Source organism: Microcaecilia unicolor, chromosome 13, assembly GCF_901765095.1.
Source record: "Microcaecilia unicolor chromosome 13, aMicUni1.1, whole genome shotgun sequence".
NCBI lineage: Eukaryota > Metazoa > Chordata > Amphibia > Gymnophiona > Siphonopidae > Microcaecilia > Microcaecilia unicolor.
In genome coordinates, this window is record NC_044043.1 from 79,783,241 (window position 1) to 79,808,173 (window position 24,933).

Consider the following 24,933-nt stretch of genomic DNA (forward strand, 5'->3'; position numbering starts at 1 on the left):
CTGCCCCATTTTACAGACCTACATGTGTAAGTGGTGCCAATTAAGTCTTGGGTTGCAATTTTAATTCTGTTTCGTTTTGGAGGCAGAAATAAACAATGAAGGAGAAAAGAGAATGTCCAAAAGGCAAAAGAAAGCACCAGGAACCTTCAAAATCGGGACAAAATTGCTTTAATCAAACAACTCGAGAAACAATCTTCAAAGAATGACCTGACACAGACCGTGTTTCCGCACTCAGCGTCTGCGACAGGGGTCCTTTCTGATGTTCACATGGTGCAGGCAGCAGCTGGAGAAGCAAGGGGGTGGATGCTTGCAGGAATCAGTGAATCCGGCTGTCACCGATTCCTGCAAGCATCCACCTCCTTGCTTCTCCAGTTGTGTGATTAAAGCAATTTTGTCCCAATTTTGAATGGACCTGGTGCTTTCTTTTGCTATTTGGACTTTGTTTTGCACTTTGTATCCTCTGCTGTGCTGAAGAAAAGAGAATGAACGCTTTTTAAAAATCTGTGCGTGGTTCTAAGCTGCTGTAAAACCCCACGGGGATAGTTTTCCCATAGATGTGAATTACCTTTATGGAAAGGAGAACAAACATGTAGACTTTTGCCCACCCAAGCCATGACCCCATCATGCACCCATCACCCATCCTTGTGTGGATCTCCACGTGTAAGTCGCATCTGTCTAGCAGATGGCAACAGACCACAGTAGCATATTTCTACAATCACCATTTCCATGTGTAAGAGATCTACACGTGCAAATGTTGAGATGTATTTAAAATAGATGCCAAAGCATGACAAAAAATAATCCAAACAAAAACATACAAAAAAAAATAATCATCCATCTTCAAGACTTGACGTCAGCTCAGGTAGAACTAAAAGTGATCCCTGCTCAAGGAACCTTTCAGCCTGAGGGTTGAGCTCCCAAGGAGTGGTTTAAGTTTCATGTTCAAGGTCATACCACTGCTGAAATCTGGGCACAGGTCTTCACTTTTAGCAGCTTTGTAGCTTGCGCTTTAGGTTTAAATAGGAAAGTCAGAAGAATAACAAGCACAGCAGGATGAAAAGTGTGCATTTTTCTATTCCAATATCAGTGCCCTTTGTTATTATGTTGTGGTAATTGCTTTTTCTCGTAAGCTACCACAAAGGTCATCAAAGATCATATCCTGTATTCCGTCAAGGACAAAACAAGTCACAACTCCAGCAAAAAGTTCTGTCTCTGCCATTTATTAATTCTGGTTTAGAAAAACACATTTGTCATGGCCCTTCTACCATCTTTTGCATTCCATAGATAGGCTACTGTCACCTAAGAAAAAGAAACTTTAGCTTATTGAATAGAGATTTGGGATATGGGGCTAGATTCTCTATACGGTGCCGAAAAAAGTGCTATTCTATGAGCCACACTTAAAGTTAGCCACGGTTTATAGAATAGCTATTATGCCCAGAAATTACTTTAGGTGTGGCTTATTTGCACGAATTGAAATGTGGTTAGGGTGGTTAGGGTGGTGGACTTTGGTCCTGGGGAACTGAGGAACTGAGTTCAATTCCCACTTCAGGCACAGGCAGCTCCTTGTGACTCTGGGCAAGCCACTTAACCCTCCATTGCCCCATGTAAGCTGCATTGAGCCTGCCATGAGTGGGAAAGCGCAGGGTACAAATGTAACAAAACTAAAATAGATACTATTGGAGATTCTACATGGAATGTTGCTACTATTGGAGATTCTACATGGAATGTTGCTATTCCACTAGCAACATTCCATGTAGAAGCCTGCGCGGCCACATTGGTGATCTGCAAGGGCCGACTTCTACATGTAGAATCTCAAATAGTAGCAACAGTGAAGGAGTGGTCTAGTGGTTAGGGTGGTGGACTTTGGTCCTGAGGAAGTGAGATTGATTCCCACTTCAGGCACCGGCAGCTCCTTGTGACTCTGGGCAAGTCACTTAACCCTCCATTGCCCCATGTACAAATAAGTACCTGTATACAATATGTAAGCCGCATTGAGCCTGCCATAAGTGGGAAAGTGTGGGGTACAAATGTAACAAAAATAAATACATTAGACACATATCCCTGTGATTCTATATCATTGCATGCACATTTTAAGAGCACCCCTTTTATGCCCATGACCCACCCATTTCTACACCCTCCTTTTCAGATTACACGTAAAAGATTTTTTTTTTAATTTAAAGAAGTCTTTATTAAACAATTAGAGACAATACAAAAACCAAGAAGATATCAGTTACAACAAATTATGCAAACAATAATAAACATCAGTAAAATTTCAATAATTCACCCTAAAGTACTTGTTATAGCACAAACCAGTAACTTCCATAATTTATAACAAGTTATATGAAATACCTCAACCCTCCCTAAAAATTAAAAAAAAAAATAGCTTTCCTCTCTCTCACTGACTCATGGAATTTAACCTTCCTTCCTTCTGAGCCCCGCCCTTCTGACTCAGGACCTGCTTTAGAAGCTTAGCGCCACCTGCTTTCAGTCAGCTGAACTGCGCACTCCTATTGCCACCTGCTGTAAGGTGGTTAACCTGCACCTTCAGTGAGGGAGTGCTCCTATAGAAACCTGCTGCTATACCACTCCCTCCCTCACAGGCACACATAAAGTACTGTTCTACAAGTAGCAGTACATAACAATGTTCCCTCTAATTATTCATTTATTTAACACATTTATACCCCACATTTTCCCACTAGTCACAGGCTCAATGTGGCTTACACAATACCATAGGGCAGACTACAGTTCAGTAAAGTACAGTTAAACAATGTAAAGTAAGGTAGTGATCGTATAGGTATCGTTTAAAAAAACAATGATAATAACAGATAATAAAAGATCAATGCTGTGCTGAAGTCCTCTAGCTATATTCCTACCATTGGGGGGGGGGGGGGGGTGCTGTTTCAATTTCACATTTTTAATAGTTAGGGACAGGTATGCCTTGCAAGACTCCAGAGGACCTGCTTGACCCTAGTGATTGAAAACACAGTACTGAAGCACCAAGGTATGGAAAACAGGTGTGAGTATGTTATAATGCCATTGTATTGCTCCATGGTGCAACTGCACCTTACATTCAATTCTGGTCGCCGCATCTCAAGAAAGATATAGTAGAATTGGAAAAGGTGCCGCGAAGGGCGACTAAAATGATAACGGGGATGGGACGACTTCCCTATGAAGAAAGACTAAGGAGGCTAGGGCTTTTCAATTTGGAGAAGAGACGGCTGAGGGGAGACATGATAGAGGTATATAAAATAATGAGTGGAGTGGAACAGGTGGATGTGAAGCGTCTGTTCACGCTTTCCAAAAATACTAGGACTAGGGGGCAAGCGATGAAACTACAGTGTAGTAAATTTAAAACAAATCGGAGAAAATGTTTCTTCATCCAACGCGTAATTAAACTCTGGAATTCGTTGCCGGAGATCGTGGTGAAGGCGGTTAGCTTGGCAGAGTTTAAAAAGGGGTTAGACGGTTTCCTAAAGAACAAGTCCATAAACCGCTACTAAATGGACTTGGGAAAAATCCACAATTCCAGGAATAACATGTATAGAATGTTTGTACGTTTGGGAAGCTCGCCAGGTGCCCTTGGCCTGGATTGGCCGCTGTCGTGGACAGGATGCTGGGCTCGATGGACCCTTGGTCTTTTCCCAGTGTGGCATTACTTATGTACTTATGCATAGCTCACTGGCAGCACTGCAGTTGGAGAACTCCCACTCAGCTTAGAGGGAACATTTGTGGCAGCCCAGCCCCTACGAACATCCTCTTACATTTACATCTTCTGCCAGTTATGCACACCCTCATAACACTGTTCCTTCTGAGTGGGAGTCCTCCACCTATAGTCCTGCCAGTAGAGGGTGCTGTTTCACTATCACATTTTCAATAGTGAGGGACAGGCAAGCTCTGCAGTGCTCCATGGAACCTGCCTGTCTCTAGCCATTGAGCACACAATATTGAAACACCACCCCCTACTGGCAGCAATGCAGTTGGATGACTCCTGCTCAGCTTAGAGACAGCAGTGCCTTACAGAATAGTGCTTAGATGTTTTACTGTCACTTAAGTGCATATGTGCAGTGGCGTACCAAGGGGGGGTGGGTGCGATCCGCCCCGGGTGCATGCCGCTGGGGGGGGGGTGCTGCACGTCTGTCGGCAACGCTCGTTCCCTGCTCCCTCTGCCCCGGAACAGGTTACTTCCTTTCACCGGGGGGTGGGGGGGGGGCGCGCTGCACCCGGGGGGGGGGGGGTCCTTTCGCCGGGGGGGGGGAGGTGTTGCGCTGCACCCGGGGGGGGGGCACATCGGTGATCCGCCCCGGGTGTCAGCCACCCTAGGAACGCCACTGCATAAGTGTACCCTTTCCTTCGGAAGTGACAGTGTTCTGTACATTTATGCATTTAAGTGGGGTGTAAATCTGTGTGCCCTGTTATAGATTTGCCCTTAAAGCAAATAAGAACTGAAGGACACTTTTTTTTTTTTTGCCATAACCAGAAAGCTATTTTTCTTTTCTGTTAGATGTTTTAATTTGCTGGCACAGTGGAGTTAAAATGATGATCTGTTAATTTTTCCAGACGCTGTAGATTATGGAGGCAGCAAAAACGCCGACCCAAAATGCAAAGCTTTTCTTTCCTGTACTGCCCTTTGCTTTATTCCAGCTATGCTAGGACAATACAATGCTGGCAGTGTTGTAGCATCTTTCACCCGAGGACATTGATAACGATGGGAGTTAGTCTTCAGATTTTCTTATAAACAGACCCTGAAGCAGAGATGCTTTTCAAAATGGATAACAATACAGATGGATTCATAAAGTACTTTTCCTTCCAAGTAAGAACCCAACATTATTCAGAAACACATTACTTCAGAAACGTTCATGCTAGCAGGCCCCCCATCCCCCCAACAGAAGAGCTGCAGCCTCCTTGAGCAAGAGACTCAACCCCAAACCCCCCTGCAAGAAACCTGACTCCAACCATGAGCCTGAACCCCCCCCCCCCCACAGGGACCCTAACCCCAGACCCCCTCACCCCCTGTCAGAAAAACTCCTTTATATTGTAGTGACGCCCCACTCAGCACATCCCAGGATATACTGAGCAAGGCAGGGTGCTGCCATTTTGAAGACGGTGCTACTCCCTCCTCCATTGTGTAAAAGTACAGGGTGGGTTCCAATGCCTCTAGACCACCAGGTGTGGGGGGGGGGGGGGGTTCTACACCACCAGGGTTTGGGCTGGAGGTCCTCCCAGACTTCCTGTCCTTTCTTCTTTCAGGGGTCAAGGGGGTTGGGGCTCATTTGGGGGGGTCAGGTCTCTCACAGGAGTGGATTTTGGGTTTCTTGTGGGGGTTTGGGGGGCACTAGACCACCAGGGCCTCTGTCGGGGGGGGGGGGGGTAGGATACATCTCCAGAATGCATTGGTGTTTGACGGGTCCGTTTTTTTTTTTGACAGACTGGACCTGTCAAGCAACTTTTGCGGGATGATTGTGCCTTGGGTGCATGCCCAGACACAGTCCTCCCATAGAAGTATCCCTATCATCAGAGCTAATAGCGTGCCTACATTTTCATGCTATTAGTTCTGATCATAGGGGCGTTATTGCCCAATGCTGTTCTGGCGCTAATTTTAGAGCACTGTTTGGAACAGCGCAAGGCTTCTGCTGCCAGTGCTTTAGAATAGCACATAGACAGATCCTCATGTAAGTCCTAATTAATGACAATTAACTCCACAATTTGATTGTTAGCACTTATTTGACTAGTTGCTGCACGCACTTGGGATCTGTGCCCAAATTTTGGTCACCTACATGGAATCTGGGGGGGGGGGGGGGGGTGTCTATATACACCGCAGCATTTCAAAAGTAAAATTAAATGTTGCTACTTGAGATCAAAAGGGTCCCTGAATAATATCTTAATTGTGTTATATATTAAAAAAAATACAAAGAAACATCATATTACATAAATTACAAAATACAAATATATCTTTTTAGCCATCAATATTTTAGTCTGTTAACACAAGATTTATTCAAGTTAATACAAGGCATAGGAAAAACGTTTGACAACCACTTTCTTCTGTTTGTAATTTTGTCCATAATAATTCCACACACAGAGAAACAGAGCGGGGTTCACACTCTCCACAGCAAACGGACACAACAAAAATGGGGTGGAGAGGGCCCAATGTCAAGAGATCAGTCACCACACGCAAGGGTAAGATGCTCCCAGGTTTGGAAGGACATGTTGGGACCCCCTTAGATGAACCAAAGTTCCACACACAGAGAAACAGAGCTGGGTTCACACTCTCCACAGCAAACGGACAGAACAAAAATGGGGTGGAGAGGGCCCAATGTCAAGAGATCAGTCACCACACGCAAGGGTAAGATGCTCCCAGGTTTGGAAGGACATGTTGGGACCCCCTTAGATGAACCAAAGTTCCACACACAGAGAAACAGAGCGGGGTTCACACTCTCCACAGCAAACGGACACAACAAAAATGGGGTGGAGAGGGCCCAATGTCAAGAGATCAGTCACCACACGCAAGGGTAAGATGCACCCCATTTTGGTTGTGTCTGTTTGCTGTGGAGAGTGTGAACCCCGCTGTGTTCCTCTGTGTGTGGAACTTTGGTTCATCTACGGGGGTCCCAACATGTCCTTCCAAACCTGGGAACATCTTACCCTTGCGTGTGGTGACTGATCTCTTGACATTGGGCCCTCTCCACCCCATTTTTGTAGTGTAATTTTGTCCATCCCATGCTAGGGTTGATGGCCTCTTATTGAGGGCAATGAGGTCACCACATCACAATGATGTTGTACTCAACATTGGCAACTGGTCAACCGATCCTTAGATGAGATAGAAAGAATTTGCTAAGTAGTAAAATCATGGTGCTTCTTATACCAAATGTCACTGAAGCAACTCTGAAATTTTCTGATGTTCTGTCAGGTAATTGTGACCTGGATTGGCCTCTGTTGGAAGCAGGATATTGGGCTAGATGGCATTGGTGTGACCTAGTATAGCTATTTTTATGTGAGGGAAATTGGGCATTTTCTAAAATATGCAATATAAATATATATATATATAAAAAAACCCACTCTGGTCATTATGGCAACTGAAAGTGAAACTTTTTGTGGTCTAGATATTACTTGCATGCACCATGTGAAGCTCTGTAGAAATAAATGATAGTTATATTTTAAGGTATTTTATAACTTTTTATATATCAAAGTGAGATTGTAGGCCTTGGAATCGTGAGAATTGGGAGTAGAAAATGGATTTATTAATTGTTTTTTTCCCATTTTATACTGTATATTGGATCTTTTTTTCTTTGCAAACAGGAAAGAGAAAGCCAGAAATGCTTCATTCAGCTGAAAAAGGAACCTGTGTAATCTCAAAAGTTCATATATATCATCTTCTTTAGATAATTCTTATGGAGGTATCATAATTCAAAAAGAATCCAATTAACCATTGTAAAAAAAAATAGATGCTTTATACTACACAAATTAGTTTGCCCTTTTTCTTTCACCACTCCTACTGCTTAGCTTTATTGTAATGAAAAGAAATTACGTGCTTTCAATTAGTAAAAGAAAACAAAAACAAAACCTTTGAATATCACTTCATGAAGGGCAACACCTTAGACAAGGGGCCCTTTTATTAAGCTACAGTAGGGTTAACACTTGGGTGGTGTGAGCCAAATTGACCCTACTGCAGGGGTAGCGTGGGCACCCTGAGGTAGTTTTGAAGTTGGTACATGCTGTTTCCTACAGTAGAAAATAATTTTCTATTTTCTTCCTGCAGGAGGCGTTCCTGGAGGTAATCGGCAGCATAGCCATATTGCAGCACGCTGCCTGATTACCACAGGAGTGAACTTTCGCCGGCTCCGCGACGGAAGGCAGTTGAAGCCGGCCAAAATCGTCTTTCGATTATACCGATTTGGCCGGCCTTAGGAGAAGACCGGCCATCTCCTGATTTGTGTCGGAAGATGGCCGCCCTTCTCCTTCGAAAATAAGCAGGATAGTAACATAGTAGACGACGGCAGAGAAAGACCTGGACGGTCCATCCAGTCTGCCCAACAAGATAAGCTCATAAACTCATAGAAATTATTTTCTGCCACGCATTTTGGATGCGCATCAAAAATAGAATTACCACCCGGGGCACGTTGTAGCCGGGCAGTAGTTCTAACTTGACATGGGGTCTACGCACGTAGGTGTCTAGGCATCTTAGTAAAAGGGCCTGTTAGTAATAAGCCCTTGGTTTGGTATGAAGTTGAACTATATGCCTTTCTTCCCCAGACCGTAACCAGTGAAGAAGTAAATAGCAGAACAGGTAGCAGGGCTATCTATGATGCCCTTTTACTAAGACGCACTAAGAACGAGCTCAACACGTCTTCATCAGATGGGAACCTAATTATTTAATATTCCAGAAATACCTTAAAGCCTCTCTAAGCAGTTTCTCATGGATGATCATGATTAATTTAAACCTCTAATTCTACAATTATTCAATTTCTCAGTTCCATTCTAATTGCTATTACACATGCATGACTATAAATTGTTACCTTTTTGCATCTAGCATTCATTTCCATATTATATATTGTAATTACTCAATCCTCATTTAGGGATCCTTTTACAAAGGCGCACTAGCATTTTCAGCGCGCGCTAACGATTACTGCGTGCTAAACGCTAGAGACGCCCATAGGAGTATATGGGCATCTCTAGAGTTTAGCACGTGCTTATTTTATTTTATTTTTTTAGTTTTAAACATTTTTATTGAGAATGCACAATAATTACATACTCATATAACTCAGTACCAACATCCAAAATATAACCATCAATGCCAAGTACAATTGGACAACCATTCCCAACTTTTGTAGTACTATCCTTCATCTACCAAAAAGATCCAACCCCCTCCTCCCCCTCCCCTATACTCCCTTATCCTAAGCACGTGCTTATTTTTAACGCATGCTAAAAACATTAGCCACGCCTTTGTAAACGGACCCCTTATTTTGTCATTACTACTTAATTTATACTATCCCGTATCACTTTTTGTACTGCTAATCACAATAAGTTGTTAGCCACATTGAACCTGATCTATTGGGAAAATAAAATAAAATAAATAAATAAAGGGATTTTTCTGTGTGTTAAGCCCAGTTCTAGAAAAACCCTGAAATGGGGCTTTTTTAGGGGTCCTTATACTAAGGTGCGCTGAAAAATGGCTTGCGGTAGTGTAGACGTGTGTTTTGGGCGTGCACAGAATCATTTTTTAGGACACTTGTAAAAAAAAGTACCTTTTTAAAATTTTTTGACGAAAATGGACGTGTGGCAAAATGAAAATTGCACTTTACCGCCAGCCCACTTTACCGCCAGGTCCACTTTACCGCCAGCCATTGACCTAACAGTAAAGTCTCACGCAGTAACTGGGTGGTAATGACCTACGAGCGTCAAATGCCACTTGATGCGCACAAGAAAATAAGAAATATTTTTCAGACGCGAGTAGTGGATGTGCGCCAAAATTACCGCAAGGGCTTACATGGCTTAGTAAAAGGGCCCCCCCCCCTTTTTTTTTTGCAGGTTCTGCACTAATTTTTCTATTAGCAAAAAATTTAATGTGGGAGCACCTACCACCTCTGATTTAGGAGTGCTAAGTACTTCCACATTAACTCAGCATTCTTCAGTTAGTATGTACAATGTGAACACGTTAGCAGGTTAAGCCTTCCATGTCCATTCTCTACCCATGACACGCTGTCCATAAAACAGTGCCGCTCATACTGGTATAAAGAAGTTGAGATTATCTTTTCTCAACATTTTTAAGGTCTTGTTAGTAAATTCCAATATTCGGACAAGACTTTTCCTAGAGAACCAACAGCACTTTGCCATACAAGGACTCCTGAGGCAGGCCTGAGTGGCCGAAACCCGACTCGTGTCGAGTCCAGTTTTTAAGAATAAACTCTTGCTGTGAACTTTTTCTGAGGCCAGTAGAAGTTTTGTTTGGCATCATCCATCGTGTCGCCGTCGCTGTGTTCTACTCTTGGTTTTTCCATTGCGGAGGTCTGCTTTCTTCTGTGCTTACCCTAATCCCCAAATCTACCACCACCCAGTGGCGTTTCTAGCATCGACGACACCCGGGGCGGATCGCCGGTGCGCCCCCCCCCCCCGGTGAAATGACACCCCCCCCCGGGTGCACACCGCTAGGGGGGGTGCCGCGGCGCGTGCCTGTCGGCTGCGAGTTCAAATCACTACGCTAAATTCTCTCGTTCGCTGCAGCTCCCTCCCTCTGCCCCGGAACAGGAATGTTCCGGGGCAGAGGGAGGGAGCTGCAGCAAACGAGAGAATTTAGTGTAGCGATTCGAACTCGCAGCTGACAGGCGCGTGCCGCGGCACCCCCCAGCGGCGTGCACCAGGGGCGGACCGCCCCCCCTTGGTACGCCACTGCCACCACCTCAGTAAAAAATAAAAACAAACAAACAACAACAAAACCATGGGTGCCATTCCTACAGTTCCTTTCATTGACTCTTTCATTCTCTAAACATTTATATGTCTAGAACAAAAGGTATCCATCTTTGAATAAGGTCACATCCCCTAGTTTTAAAACTCGCCTTACTCATTTTTCACACTGTAGCAGCATTTAACAATTACAAAAAATATCAAGGTGATACGTTTATAGGTAAGTTCAGTACATCAATTCATCATAGCTGGAGTGACCAAAGAGGAGACCTTTTCAAAGGCATTAATATTACTGCAGAAATTCATTCAACATCAGAATAAAGAAAGACTGTGGTTCTAACATCTTTTCACACATGCTGATGTGTCAAGGATCTTATTGCACCAAGGATATCAATAATATTTGTGTATTATGCTAAAACCCTCAGCAAAGAACACAATCAGAACAACAACAAAAAAATTGGCAGACAATTCAATAAGATAATCCTCTAAAGCTATTGTTGCTTATGAAACACTACCTTTAACATGATATCTTTCCCAAACACGTGCTGTTTATGCCATTGTACAATTACTGAACAGTATGCTACTCCAGCTTAGTGATTTTATCCTTGCTGACATTTTCATTTATGTTTCATTACATAAAGCATTTTTAAGTTTGGTAAATATTTACAGCATATGCATGCTGTTATTCCAGCTGCAATCTAGGTCAGCAGTTCTCTGTTGACAAGGAACACGCAATGCATTTGTAGCAAATTTATGAAGAAAAAAAGTCCTAAAAAATGTCTGGTGTAGGTGACTTGATTGTGTAATCATTCTTGCACAGTGTAATAAGGGGAGTTTCCTATTTTACCGGTGCACGAGAAATTATTAGCACATTTATAGAACATGTTGTCAGCATAATCAAGATCTTATGAAGGTCAGCCATTTTGAAGTTTGCTACACTTCATTGTTTTTGCTGTTTCCTATCCTACTGTACTAAAGTTACTTTTTTTTTTCAATTTTATTAATATACTGTGGGGTGGAGGAGTGGCTTAATGGTTAGTACAGCAGGTTGTGGAACCAAATTTGATTCCTCCTGCAGTTCCATGTGACTCTGGGCAAGTCTCTTAACCCTCCATTGCCCCAGGTACAATATATAGTACTAGATTGTGAGCCCATTAAGGACAGTACCAGTACCTGAAAAAGAAAATTGTAAACTGCTTAGATTTTGGTAGTATATAAATACTGAAAATAAATAAATATAACAAATTAACCACAGCAGAATAGAGAACATTTGACCTAAATGGGTACAGAATGTAGGCGATGACAATAGAAGACATACTCTGATACAGAGATCGTATTATGAATTAAATCAATGAGCTACTGAGAGGTTTAGGCAGATCATAAGTGGATAAACTGGTCAAAGCATCTAGTTGGTCCACAGTTGATGCCTCATATTTGTATAGAAGACAAACATTGTTCTGCCAAAAAATGTTGAGTCTTTCCAGGTCTATATGATAGACTGTTGCTATCAAAATACTTAATATATGTTGTTCTCTCTCATGTAGTTTATCTGAGTAGAGAATAGATCTTAAGGAGTTGAGAATAGGTGAAGGTTGGAGAATATTGTATTTTGGTCCATACTTTCATCCAGAAGGATGTACTTGTTCCCACAGTAGTATAAAACATGATCTAATGTACTATGCTAATATGGTGCTCAATGTTGGTGCCTTGTTATAGAATTACTGCCTAACTGTAATGTACAAATGTACAGTCCAAATCTATCCCCCCTCCTCCATAACCAATCTATTTCCTGTCCCATAACAGGATATGCAGTTAACACATGAATTAATATATCCTAAGGGCAATTCTACAAGTGGACACCTCCATTTGATTACCCTGATGCCATGCTGTTATTGGATTTACATTGATTCATATGGAAATAATTGCCTCGATGTTCGTCTGTTTCGGTTTTCATTGATTGTTTTCGGACGGATTATCAACAAAAACCGTGGTATCACTGTATTTCATATTAGTACACTCAGTTTTATGCTAATGTGTGGTATTTTGTGCATGCTCAAATGAAAGAAAACTGAGCAAACTGAAAATGCACATCCTTACCCATTTCTGAATATCCGAGAAGCTTCAAATCGAACCTAGTCTGAGCATGTGCTGGGAAAAAACATCACTGAATGATAACAGTACCTTATCAAAAAAAAAGTGAAATCTCTTGCAAACTAATTAAAGTGGTGAAATGTGTTCAGAAACTCGCCTCCAGCTGTCACGCTTGGAACTTCTTTAGACAAGCGAGAGGGGGAAAAAGTGTCACTTTCGCAACGCTGGCAATAAAACCTCCTTTCATTTCCAAACTTCAGAAATGAAAATTGGTTGTAGGCTTTGCGACCAGGAAAAACAACAACATTCGCAGTATCAATCAGGATGAAATCATGCAGTAGTTATTTTGTGAATTTCTAACAGTGGGAGGATGTCAGAGATTTTTAGCAAAGTGTCACCTTGAGAAAAAAAAATAATCTTTCCTGGCAATTAAGAAGCAAACAGCTGGGGGCTTAGCATTTAGGTAGAAAAATCCAATCATTTGAACTAGACACACACACATAAAAAAAAGAAGTAAAAACACAGAGCAATGAAGGAATCACAATGGAGCATCAGTCTATCAGAGTAAGGCAACCAATTTTGCAAATAAATCAGGATGCTTTGACATCAGCACTCTAATAAGGAGAATGAACATTACCCAATTCTCTGCGTCTCTGACCCCTCACAGCTTGGTGTCTTGCTGGTTAAGGAAAAAAGACCGTGAAGGAAGAGATGTTTTTCAGAAGGATTCTTTTGAAAGCATATTTTTTATTAGAAGCGTTTCTGATTTGGGGTTTTAACTGTCTAATGGGGGAAGTTACCGAAGCAGGCTCCCATTAAGATTTGTTATTTTATTGTTAACCCCAGTTGTTAATAACTACAGAGTATATCTACTCAAGGGGGTTAAACCCTAATGCACATTTAGCACGGGTGAAAATGCTTACCAGAAAGTGCATTTAAACATTCTGCGGTAAATAATTTGGAGTGGAGGAGTGGCCTAGTGGGTAGAACACCAGGCTTGCAATCCAGAGGTGGCCACTTCAAATCCTGCTGCTGCTCCTTGTGATCTTGGGCAAGTCACTTAACCCTCCATTGCCTCAGGTACGAACTTAGACTGTGAGCCCTTCTGGGACAGAGAACTATCCAGAGTACCTGAATGTAACTCACCTTGAGCCACTACTGAAAAAGGTGTGAGCAAAATCTAAATAAATAAAATACTATAAGCACATAGTATGTATGTTTTTGTATTAATTTTCTGGAGGGATGTGTCAGGAGCAGACAATGAGCATGGATGGGTTATCCAGTTAGAGCATTCTGATTATCATACGCTAATTGTTTTGCATATCCATAATGCGGGGCTCTTAGCGCCTCCTAAATTGGAGGTGATAAGTGCTCTCTGTCAATTATTTTCAAGTTACACACACTAATCCTAACATTTTTTATTTTTTTATTTTATTTGTTGCATTTGTATCCCACATTTTCCCACCTATTTGCAGGCTCAATGTGGCTTACATGGTACCGTGTCGACTTTTGCCGATTCCAGTATGAACAAATACAAGGTGATATTGTGGTAGAATAAGGTTTATATGTGATGCACCGATTATAAAATACACTTCTCTAGAATAATTTTCCTATGAGGAAACGCTAAAGTGGCTTGAGCTCTTCAGCTTGGAGAAGGGACAGCTGAGGGGAGATATGATAGAGGTCTATAAAATAATGAGTGGTATGGAACGAATAGACGTGAATCGCTAGTTTATGCTTTCCAAAAATACTAGGACTAGGAGGCACACAATGAAGCTGCAAAGTAGTAAAAAATGAACTGGAGAACATATTGCTTTACTCAACAAGTAATAACATTTTGGAATTTGTTGCCAGAAAATGTAGTAAAAGCAGTTAGCTTAGCGGGGTTTAAAATTTTCTTGGATAGCTTCCTAAAAGGAAAGTCCACAAGCTAATATTAAAATGACTTGGGGAAAATCCACTGCTTATTTCTAGGATACAACAAAAATTGAACAAAACTTGATATGTGATAATGTGTATCTAATTGGCTATAGAGGTTATCTCATATCTTTCTTGACGACTATGTGCATTGACAAATCATGTCGCTCACATGTCTGTGTATAGTTATAATCACAGAATACCTCCAGCCAACCAGTAGTAACACGTTGTGTTTGAATATTTAATTTAAATATGGGCTTACCACAACACTGGAGTTGCCAATGAGGGTTCCATTAGTCTAAGACGCTAGTTGTTGAGCTTCAGTCACAGAAGACAACAGACAAAGTTTGGATCCCTGTAGCTAAGCTAAGTTACTTTTGTGCATTATTTGCTTTCATATGTGCAATAATGTTTATTTTTTGAATCAGTAGTACGATTTAAATTAAATATTCAAACACAACGTGTTACTACTGGTTGGCTGGAGGTATTCTGTGATTATAACTATACACAGACATGTGAGCGACATGATTTGTCAATGCACATAGTCGTCAAGAAAGATATGAGATAACCTCTATAGCCAATTAGATACACATTATCACATATCAAGTTTTGTTCAATTTTTGTTGTGTATATTTACAAGGTTTATCCAGGGAACAAAACAGAGCCATTTATTTTTGTATTTCTAGGATAGGCAGTATAAAATGTACTGTTTTGGGATCTTGCCAGGTACTTGTAACCTGGATTTGCAACTGTTCAAAACAGGATGCTGAGCTTGAAGGACCTTCAGTCTGTCCTAGTATGGCGATAGTTATGTATTTAGTAGTCACTGACTGATTTCAGTGTTGGTTTTTTATGCGCCATATATAGAATTTCACTGTTAGCGTCTGCTGAGCTTTATTAAAAGTGCTCCTATGTTGCTTCCCAGGCCATCTAGGTATCAGAAAGTTGCTTGTTTTATGTAGTACTCCACTAAAGGGATTATATATGGCCTCCCCCTTAATCCTGCGGTGTTTTATTTGCCCTCCCCCCCCAAAGTGAAATTGGCAAGGGATACATCCTTTCTAAATTGCCACTCCCCATGTTATCTTAGTCCATTGGTGCTTAGCGTCACTCCATATGAAAACCATAATAAGTGCAAAAAATAAAAAACTCCTGTATTTTCTTATGTGGTAAATATTGGGAACCACTTTTCTGCTCCCTCTCGGTTCTCTGATTCCTGCTGGTATGACAATACAGTAATCCACAAAGCAGGTTGATTGGGTTGATATGATCTGATTGAAGAACTGCTGCAGGGCTGCCGAGAGACTGGGCCACCCCCGGGGCCCCGCCCCTGCCCCTGAGGTCGTTGCCACACCCCCCCCAGGCCATCGTGCTGCAGTCACTACCTGTCCCCCTCCGTCCGCCACCGGGCCAGGCCCCCTGCATTGAAATCATCACAGCACCTCGCTCTGTGACTGAAAGCGCAGCAGCAGCAGATCAGATTCACCTCCCTTCGGGCCTTCCCTCCCTGTGTCCCGCCCTCACGGAAGTTACATCAGAATGGGCAGGACACAGGGAGGGAAGGCCCAAAGGGAGGCAAATCCGATTTGCCACTGCTGCGCTTTCAGTCACGGAGGTGACAGGTGAGGCGCTGTGATTATTTCAATGTGGGGGGCCCAGCCCGGTGGCGGACGGTTGACAGAGCCGAGGGCGGGTGAGATCTTGGACTGAGGCGCCGGGACCCCCTTGGAGGCCCGGGCCTGGGGAAGTTTGTTCCCCCTGCCCCCCCCCCCCCTCTTGGCGGCCCTGGACTGCTGAGAAAATCCAAATAAATAAAATGCCCGGGCTGTAATCCCAAAAAGAAAGCCTTTTCTGTGCCATATTTACCAAATGTAGAAGACTGAGAACAGAACGATTCATCTCCATGCAGGAAGACTGCCAAGGAGTTGAAAGGCCCTGTGTTGATTCCTTTTATGATGTGACCTCTGTGACGGGTGAGTTGATTGTCAGGAAATTGATAAACAAAACTCACAGAAGCCCCGATTTCTTGTAAGTTCAGGTAGCCAAATTTGATGCCATGACTTTTCTCTATGCTGACATCAGCTCTGCTGCAGATCCTCTACACAGGCAGCAGGACAGTATGCCAGAGCCGGTGGTGGGAGGCGGGGACAGTGCTGGGCAGACTTACACGATCTGTGCCAGAGCCGGTGGTGGGAGGAGGCCCATCTCTTCTCCCTTGCTTTTGGTGCCTAACCACCTTCCCATTCCTGATACCTACACTGACTACATAGTTTTTACCTTTAGATTGTAAGCTCTCTTGAGCAGGGACTGTCCTTCCCCATGTTTAAACTTGTACAGCGCTGCGTAACCCTGGCAGCGCTATAGAAATGCTAAGTAGTAGTAGTAGTAGTAGTAGTAGTAGTGGTGGTGGTTGGGAGGCAGCAGGGATAGTGCTGGGCAGACTTACACGGTCTGTGCCCTGGAAAGGACAGGTACAAATCAAGGTAAGGTATACACAAAAAGTAGTTTATCTTGTTGGGCAGACTGGATGGACCGTGCAGGTCTTTTTCTGCCGTCATTTACTATGTTACTATGTTATATAAGCAGGTTTCTCTAGAGAATAACCGGGGAGTGGTATAGGGGAAAGGAGTAGATGGAGTGGGTTAAGTGTAGGGATAGAGGTGGGCAAAGATTGAAACGAGGCTGATCAAGTATTTCACAGCCAGGAGCAGGGTCAGGTCTAACAAGCAGCATAAATCCCAGCTGCATTCTTGTGTTGAGATAAGCCAGCCCCCTCTAGCTATTAATTCTGTATTGTGAATACATATTCTCACACTCATTGGCTTTCTCAACTATCCTCAGGCATGTTTTTTTCTTTTTGCAAACTGTCAGGTTTGACAGATTCAAGTACTCTATTTCATCTTCTTGATCCGTACTGTCCTTCAACTGTTGGAGAAACAACCCTTTCAAACCTATCCCAATGAGGGATCCATGACTGGGAGATGTTATAAAAAAGAAAAACAAAAAAAAAATACAATATGTTGTCTTTGTTGTTTCAATCTAGTTTTCTGTGTGTGTTTTCCAGAGTGCTTTTAAATTCACTCTGACAGTCACGCGTCCATCTGTCTTGGCCTTTAAAATGGAAATTACAAAGAGAAATTAAGGCCTTTCTGAAACATAATTATAAAACCAGATGACAAACACACAGGGACGCTGGAGTTGTTTTCCTGGAGGCTACCAAACTATTACAAAGGGCCCTGTTTACTATGCAGTGCTAAGGTCGCATTAGCATTTTTAGCACACACTCCAGCTTATTTTTGAAAGAGAAAGACGCCCATATTTCGACCCAAATCGGGAGATGGGCGCCTTTCTCTCATGGGCGCCCAAATCGGTATAATCGAAAGCCGATTTTGGGCCCCTCCAATTGCAGTCTGTCGCGGGAAAGAACAAAGTTGACGGGGGCGTGTCGGAGGCGTGGTGAAGGCGGGACTGGGGCTTGCTTATCGGCCAAGGAGATTGCGGTAATTTCATTTTTGGTGCGTGTCCAAAAAACTATTTTTATTTTTGGACGCACGCCAAGTGTCATTTGACGCGCGTAGATCATTACTGTTCGGTTACCGCGGCAATTTTCATTTTGCCACACGTCCATTTTCGGCAAAAATTTTAAAAAGGCATTTTTTTTTGCGGGTGCGCTGAAAAATGATTCTGCGTGCGCCCAAAACATGCACCTACAATACCGTAGGCCATTTTTCAGCGAACCTTAGAAAAAGGACCCCTCAGTGTATAGACAGTTAAAGTTACAATTGAGAAAAAAAGAAAGAAAGAAAGAATACAGGCATTATTTACTGGAAATTCCTTGGTGTTGACAACCAATTAATTTTATCCACAAGGCAGCACTAGGCAATAGTGTATGTGCGTGTGTGTGTCGTACTGGAGGTTGCTTCATCAGCCTTTTTAGGAAGCCTTATTCTGTCTGTATCTCTGACTGTAGCCTTGTTGATCTGAACAATATTAACTGTAATAAATGTGTTTCCTGAAGCCTATTTGTCTTGGTTGTCTGTCTTGCACATATTGTAGGCTGCATTGATAAAGGACTGTCTCTTCTGCATAGAATGATATAGAAATAATGAGCAGTGCTATTTGATGTACTATAATGCCATCTGTCACAAGAAAATGACCATTAGACTGTGCCATTCTGCAATAATGATATGTTGATTTCCTCAGCATTAATTTTGTCAGCGGTACCTTCTTTTACAAACAAAAATTGTACAAAACACTTTTGAACGTGAAACATTTATAATGCTATTACACTAACAAAAGCATTGATAGACGTCTTTAGTAGTGCCATCCTGTGGTACTTGGAACATACAGAGTAATGTAAAAGATGACATCCCTTAAAGAAATCTTGTGCTTCCACTGTAGGAGCTCTTTTACTAAGGCAAGTAGGCGCCTACGCGCATCCAACGCACCTCAAATTGGAACTGCCGTCCGGCTACCACGTGCCCCGGGTGGTAATTCCATTTTTTTGATGCGTGTCCAAAACACGCAGTAGAAAATGTTGTCTATTTTCTACCGCGTGGCGCTTACCCGGTGGTAATTGTCAGTTTATGCGCACTGATGCTTACCGTCCAGTTAGCGTGTGAGACCTTACCGCCAAGTCATTGGGTGGCGGTAAGGTCTCGGGCCAAAAACGGACGCGCACTGGTTTAAATTTTGTCACGCGTCCATTTTCAGCCACTAAAAAAAAGCCTTTTCCCCAGGCGCGCTGAGAAATGGACCTGCATGCATCCAAAACACGCGTCTAGACCAGCGCAGGACATTTTTCGGCACGCCTTAGCAAAATGGCCCCTTAGATAGGAGATTGTCCCTCACGGAAGCATATCAGCTCACTGTGACAGGCTGGGGAGATGGCAGTGGATGGAGGAGGGGAGAAACATGGAACATCATGGTAAAGACCATGTGACATCTCCAGTTTGCCCACTCACACCACCTGCTCCGTTCTGCAATAGCTCCAACCGAATACAATGCGTCGTGCTTTCAAGAAAATTGGGGTAACCTGCATCAAAGAACCATGGTTAAAGACCAAGTTCGATGAACTTGGGAAAAGCCTGAGGAGTAGCAGTTACTACCCTAACAGGTAGTTGGACATAGGGGAAGGGGAGGATGGGTGTAACATTCCATATAGGAATCCATAGGGTCATCTACTCGAAGTGAACAAATCACTATTGAATGGACTGGATGGGCCATTTTGGTCTTCGTCTTCTGTGATTTATTATGTTACTATATTGGAATGAGACTTGCAAGTTTTAGTGACTGGGAAGGGATTATCAAATAATTTTAGTGGCTCGGGGGATTACAACAAAGCTCGTTAAAGATTACATTTTGATCTGGTAAGAAATTAAATCAGAGTTGATGATAACAAGGACTGCTAAATAGGTCCTTTCAGCAAAGGTGGAGAAGGCCAGCATTATTAGCATATTGGGGCATGTTTGGGGCAGATATGAAAAACTGTGTTAGGTAAAGGTTCGACTGTTCATATAAAAGAAATCGGAGTAGAGCAGGAGACATCTGGATGGATATGAAAATTTATAAGCTCTACTCAAAATGGAAGAATCTCAACTAGGCAGACAGGATTGGCAATTTGACCATTACTAGCCATCACTTATTATATAGTAAGGATATGCAATACAGAAATCCTGATGAAGGTATATATATGTATGACTTGCTGAAATAATTTGCCTTATTTACATCCTTATTAAGGATCCATTAATGCAGAATACAATGCTTCACCATTCCTATGGAATTCTAGCTCCTACCCACTTCAAGACAACTTTGCTTTCCTAACTTGTAATCTTAAAGAAAAAAAGATATTTCAATGCTTCTAAGCAGCTCTATTTAGCAACCCTGTGTATTCATGTATGAGTTTGCACAATGTGGTCTATGAGACAAGGAAGTTACCATGGTAACTACTTATAATTGGTGAATTGCATGCTAGTGAGAAAGAGGACAAAGTAATGAATTTGGTTTCTCAATCTGTTCTCCATATTTGGGATGACAAATGTTAGCCTTTATAAGCTGGTTATTACAATTTTCTGTTAGCCAATGTCTGATAATTAAAGGTGACTTATCAAGCTGATGGTCACCAGAGAAGTCATTTGATCAAAGCTGCTTCACATTCAGCAGCAGTCAACCTGCAATATATATATATTTGTCGCCAACACACCCCCCTTCCTGGCCAACCCCCCCCCCCTCCCTGGCCAATCCCTTCGTTGTTCTGCCATTGCTCCGCCCCCAACGTCATGACGTTTGACGTGAGGGCGGGGCCCGGAGCGATTTCCCACCCACCCCCCGTCTCCTTGCCTCCCTCTCTGCCAACCCGTTCGTTGTTCTGCCATTGCTCCGCCCTCGAGGGCGGAGCCCGGAGCGGTTTTGGTGGCTTCACCACCACGAACCTTTGAACCTTTTTGAAGGAAGTCAGGGCTTGGCTTCACTGACGTCAGTGTCCTCAGAACGTTGAGGGTGAGTTTTATTATAGTAGATATATATGTGTGTGTGTGTGTGTGTGTGTAAAGTTCACTATATGATGCTCAAATCTTATTATGCCAATGTTACAAAATGGGAATAGAAAATAGGAAATATTCTTATTTATGATCCTCTGGATCTTTTCAACTGGAATGCACAGGATCCAGATTTTACCCATTTCCCTGTCATCTCCACTGTCTCATTTCTTCATGTTTTCATGAACAATACAAGGCCTGCAACACATTCTCCAAACCACGTCCCTCATCTACATGTGTTTACCAAGGTGCAGCCCCCAAAGCTAAACACAGCACTTTAGGTCAAATCTTACTAGCAACTCCAACAAGCACAGAATGGACTCCACTTTGCTGCTGGTGGAGAGTAGACAAGGATAGGACTTGAACCCAGGAAAGCAGGAGACATGCACAGAGGATCTCCGAGGGATGGGAAGAGGTTGAAGAGCTGAACAGTTGGTTTGATTTGGTTTAGCAGACTAGAAAGGTGACAGCAGATGTCTCCTTTCCTACCCAATTGTTTCTAATTCTAATTAAGTGGTTAATAACTATCTATGGCAGAAAAAATGAATTGGGAAGGACACAGTACCGTTGGGAGGCCAGTAAAGAAAACTCCCTGTGAAGCTCTGCTGGGTAAGTGTGTCCCTCATATTGGCACACATACGTGTCAATGTGACCATGTATGGCAAGCAGGCATATGTAACCTGTTGGAGATTTGTGGATCTTTTTCTCTACCCACCTCCCGATGGTGCTGCATCCTTTAGGTGAGCCAATTCAAATTTTTTTTGTCTCAGCTATGGGGCCACAAAAATAGGCTGCTGGGGCTGTATGCGAGAGATGGGTCATGTGTTGAAGACCACTGTTCTGGAGCATACTTGAATGCATCCTCGCTCAAATGTATTTAAACACCTTATCAGTTCGTTAGAATTGTGGTGATTTTCTTGATACCCTTTGGGGCCCTTCTACTAAGCCGTGGTAAGAACTGCAGTTATCACGGCTTTGCACAGGTTTTTACAGCACAGTATAATTTTAATGTAGCAACTTTGGGGGTGTTTCAAGCATTTCAAGTGGAGGAGTAACCTAGTGGTTAGTGCAGTGGACTTTGATCCTGGGGAACTGAGTTAGATTCCCACTGCAGCTCCTTAAGACTCTGGGCAAGTCACTTAACCCTCCATTGCCCCTGGTACAAAATAAGTACCTGAATATATGTAAACCGCTTTGAATGTAGTTGCAAAAACCTCAGAAAGGCGGTATATCAAGTCCCATTTCCCTTTGCCTAGTTGAGATTCTAAATTCTATATGGAATGTTGCTGTTGCTACTATTTGAAATTTCTACAAGAAGGGTGGAGGAGTGGCCTAGTGGTTAGGGTGGTGGACTTTGGTCCTGGGGAACTGAGGAACTGAGTTCGATTCCCACTTCAGGCACAGGCAGCTCCTTGTGACTCTGGGCAAGTCACTTAACCCTCCATTGCCCCATGTAAGCCGCATTGAGCCTGCCATGAGTGGGAAAGCGCGGGGTACAAATGTAATAAAAAATAAAATAAATACATGGAATGTTGCTACTCCACTAGCAACATTCCATGTAGAAGCCTTCCCTTGCAGATCAGCAACGCGGCTGAGCAGGCTTCTGTTTCTGTGAGTCTGACGTCCTGCAGTGACCCTAAAGAAATGTATAGACCCATTCCAATACATCACACTTGCTTCTGTGTGTTTGGCCATGTTCAGGTTCATGTGTTTAAAACTGAGAGCCATAGCTGTGCCTCGACTGACAGTTATCATCGGCAAACCATGAGATATTCAACCACCAGTACCCATTGGTTGATGTACGCTGAGGACAAAAAACACATACAAATCAGGCACATGCTAAAGGGTGGCAAAATCAGGCACACGCTAAAGGGTGGCAAAATGTAGGTGGGTGGCTACTTTCTCAACGGTTATACCATCGCTAATGGCGAGCGCACTGCCTTTGAATATAACGGGTGCTTTTACCACAGCTGTACGACCTGCTATGATTCTAAAAACCAGATCCGTTGACAGTCACCACCTTTGGGTTTCTCAACTACAAAACACAGTGGAAGGCAGATTACCTAAAAGAGAAAAGGGTTTAAGGTATTTGGGAATATGAGTGGACAGTTTGGTTAAAATGGATAGGTTATGTGCGGCCTTTCAGAGCAGAACTGCACTACCTGAACCTTTCGTTCCGTGATGCCCTTCTTGGAGGCAGAACAAACGCCGTGTGTCTGTACTATCAGGTTAAACAGGGTGAGAAAATACACTATTATGATTTTACCAGCCTTTACCCTTTTTGTCAATAAAACTAAAGAATATCTGATCGGTCACCCCCAAAGCATCTATGAAAAATTTGACCTCCTCTCTGATTATTTCAGACTTGTGAAAGTCAAGGTGTTCCCACTGCATGGACTCTTTTTTTCCCTGTACTTCCCATTAGGCTGCATGGTAAAAATATGTTTCCATTGTGTCGCATATGTGCCGTAACGGGTCAGCGGGAGAAATGTGCCCACAACATTTGTAGAATAAAGCCAAAGAAAACTGATAACATGTGCTTATGGTGATATTTTACAGAAGTGGTCAAAAATTGATGCCAGCTCCATGGGTGTTCTGGTTGCTTGATCAGCTCTCTCTGATCTGCTGCCATTTTACTTCTTCAACCTCCAAGGCCTGGAGCAACTGAAAGGAGAGGGAAAGCTACAGACATGATGTTGGAGGCAGATCAGCCAGTTATCCGATACCAGGATGATTCAAGCACCCAAAGCATTCACAGAGCTGCCACCTGTATGGCCAGATATTGGCTACATGAACAATTTGGCCTATCACCTTTTATTTTAGGAATCACAGAATGTGACCACATTTGATGTTTATAATTTTTTAAACAATCATGCTATATTTTCGTGGACGTTAAATGAAATTATGTTTAATGTTTTTAATTTACAGGAAATGTGTATGGATTTCCTACACCAAATGAATTTAAATTGTCAAGTTAAAAGCATGGTCAACACTAAAGTAAAAAATTTTAAAACTCTGTATTTCTTTTCCCCCAGTTCGCTCTCTGTCTGCAGGGCAGGCCATCCATTAGGAAGTCATGCGTGGATACTAATAGCCATGTTTCAAGTAGCCATGGATTTTACAACTTGTGACTCTGTATCTCAAGGACAAGGGTTCAAACACTTGCAAAGACCTTTACAACGACACAGATCTTCCAGCAGTCCCTTGTGGAGCTTTAGAAATGGACAGCAGTTGAGAATTGCAAACCCTTTCTGGAACCTGGCTCTTCATTCTGAAAAGCATTATCACAGGAACAAAGAAGTGCGTCATTTAAAAAGGCACCACAAAGCCAGAGACCAGCTAGGAGGCTTTCTTTACAAAAATATGCTGTCAAAGCATTATTCCACTGCCAAATCAATGCCTTCCGTCTTACAGGGGACAACAAGTAGGGGTGGGATGACTTATTTCAAAAGACAAAAAAGGCAGCTCCTGAGGAGCGCCTGGGATGATGTCAAATACCACAAATCCATTTTGGATCGGCAGAGTCAACCAACAACTATATCGGAATTTATCATCTGGGGTCCCACAGGGGAAGAAGAGTTAGTTGAATCCAGTACCTCTCCTGGGAATCATGAAATCACCAAAACCTCCACCCTTAAAGCCAGAGCAACAACGGTGGCCACCACCACCACCAGCACCACTACCATCATTGCCACAACACTACAGGCAAAAGGATTCACAACATCACAGATTCCAGGGATTAATACAAACAAAGCCAGCCGCGGTAGGATTAGCACAACGGAACCATACATGGGCCAAAACAACAATGGAAAAGCTGCCAGACCACCAGGAGACACTTCAGGTATTGTCTGTTTCTTAATATTATTATTATTACTAGCCGTTGAGCCCGTAAAAACGGGCTGGTATTGGGGTTTTCCTCCCCGCGAGGTCGCCACCGCTACCGTCCCCCACCCCCACCCCCGGAGTTGCCGCCATCCCTCCACCTGGCCTGGGCCTT

The 24,933-nt window shown here is 42.9% G+C and overlaps 1 protein-coding gene across 1 annotated transcript in view; it reads left to right on the forward strand.

The window, feature by feature from the left end:
• LOC115482407 (adherens junction-associated protein 1-like) overlaps positions 1-24,933 on the forward strand; it is a 197,916-nt gene that overhangs the window by 77,198 nt on the left and 95,785 nt on the right. The window contains exon 2 of the mRNA XM_030222154.1: positions 23,972-24,777. Coding sequence (XP_030078014.1) covers positions 23,972-24,777 — 806 coding nt within the window. The remainder of the gene's footprint in view (positions 1-23,971; positions 24,778-24,933) is intronic.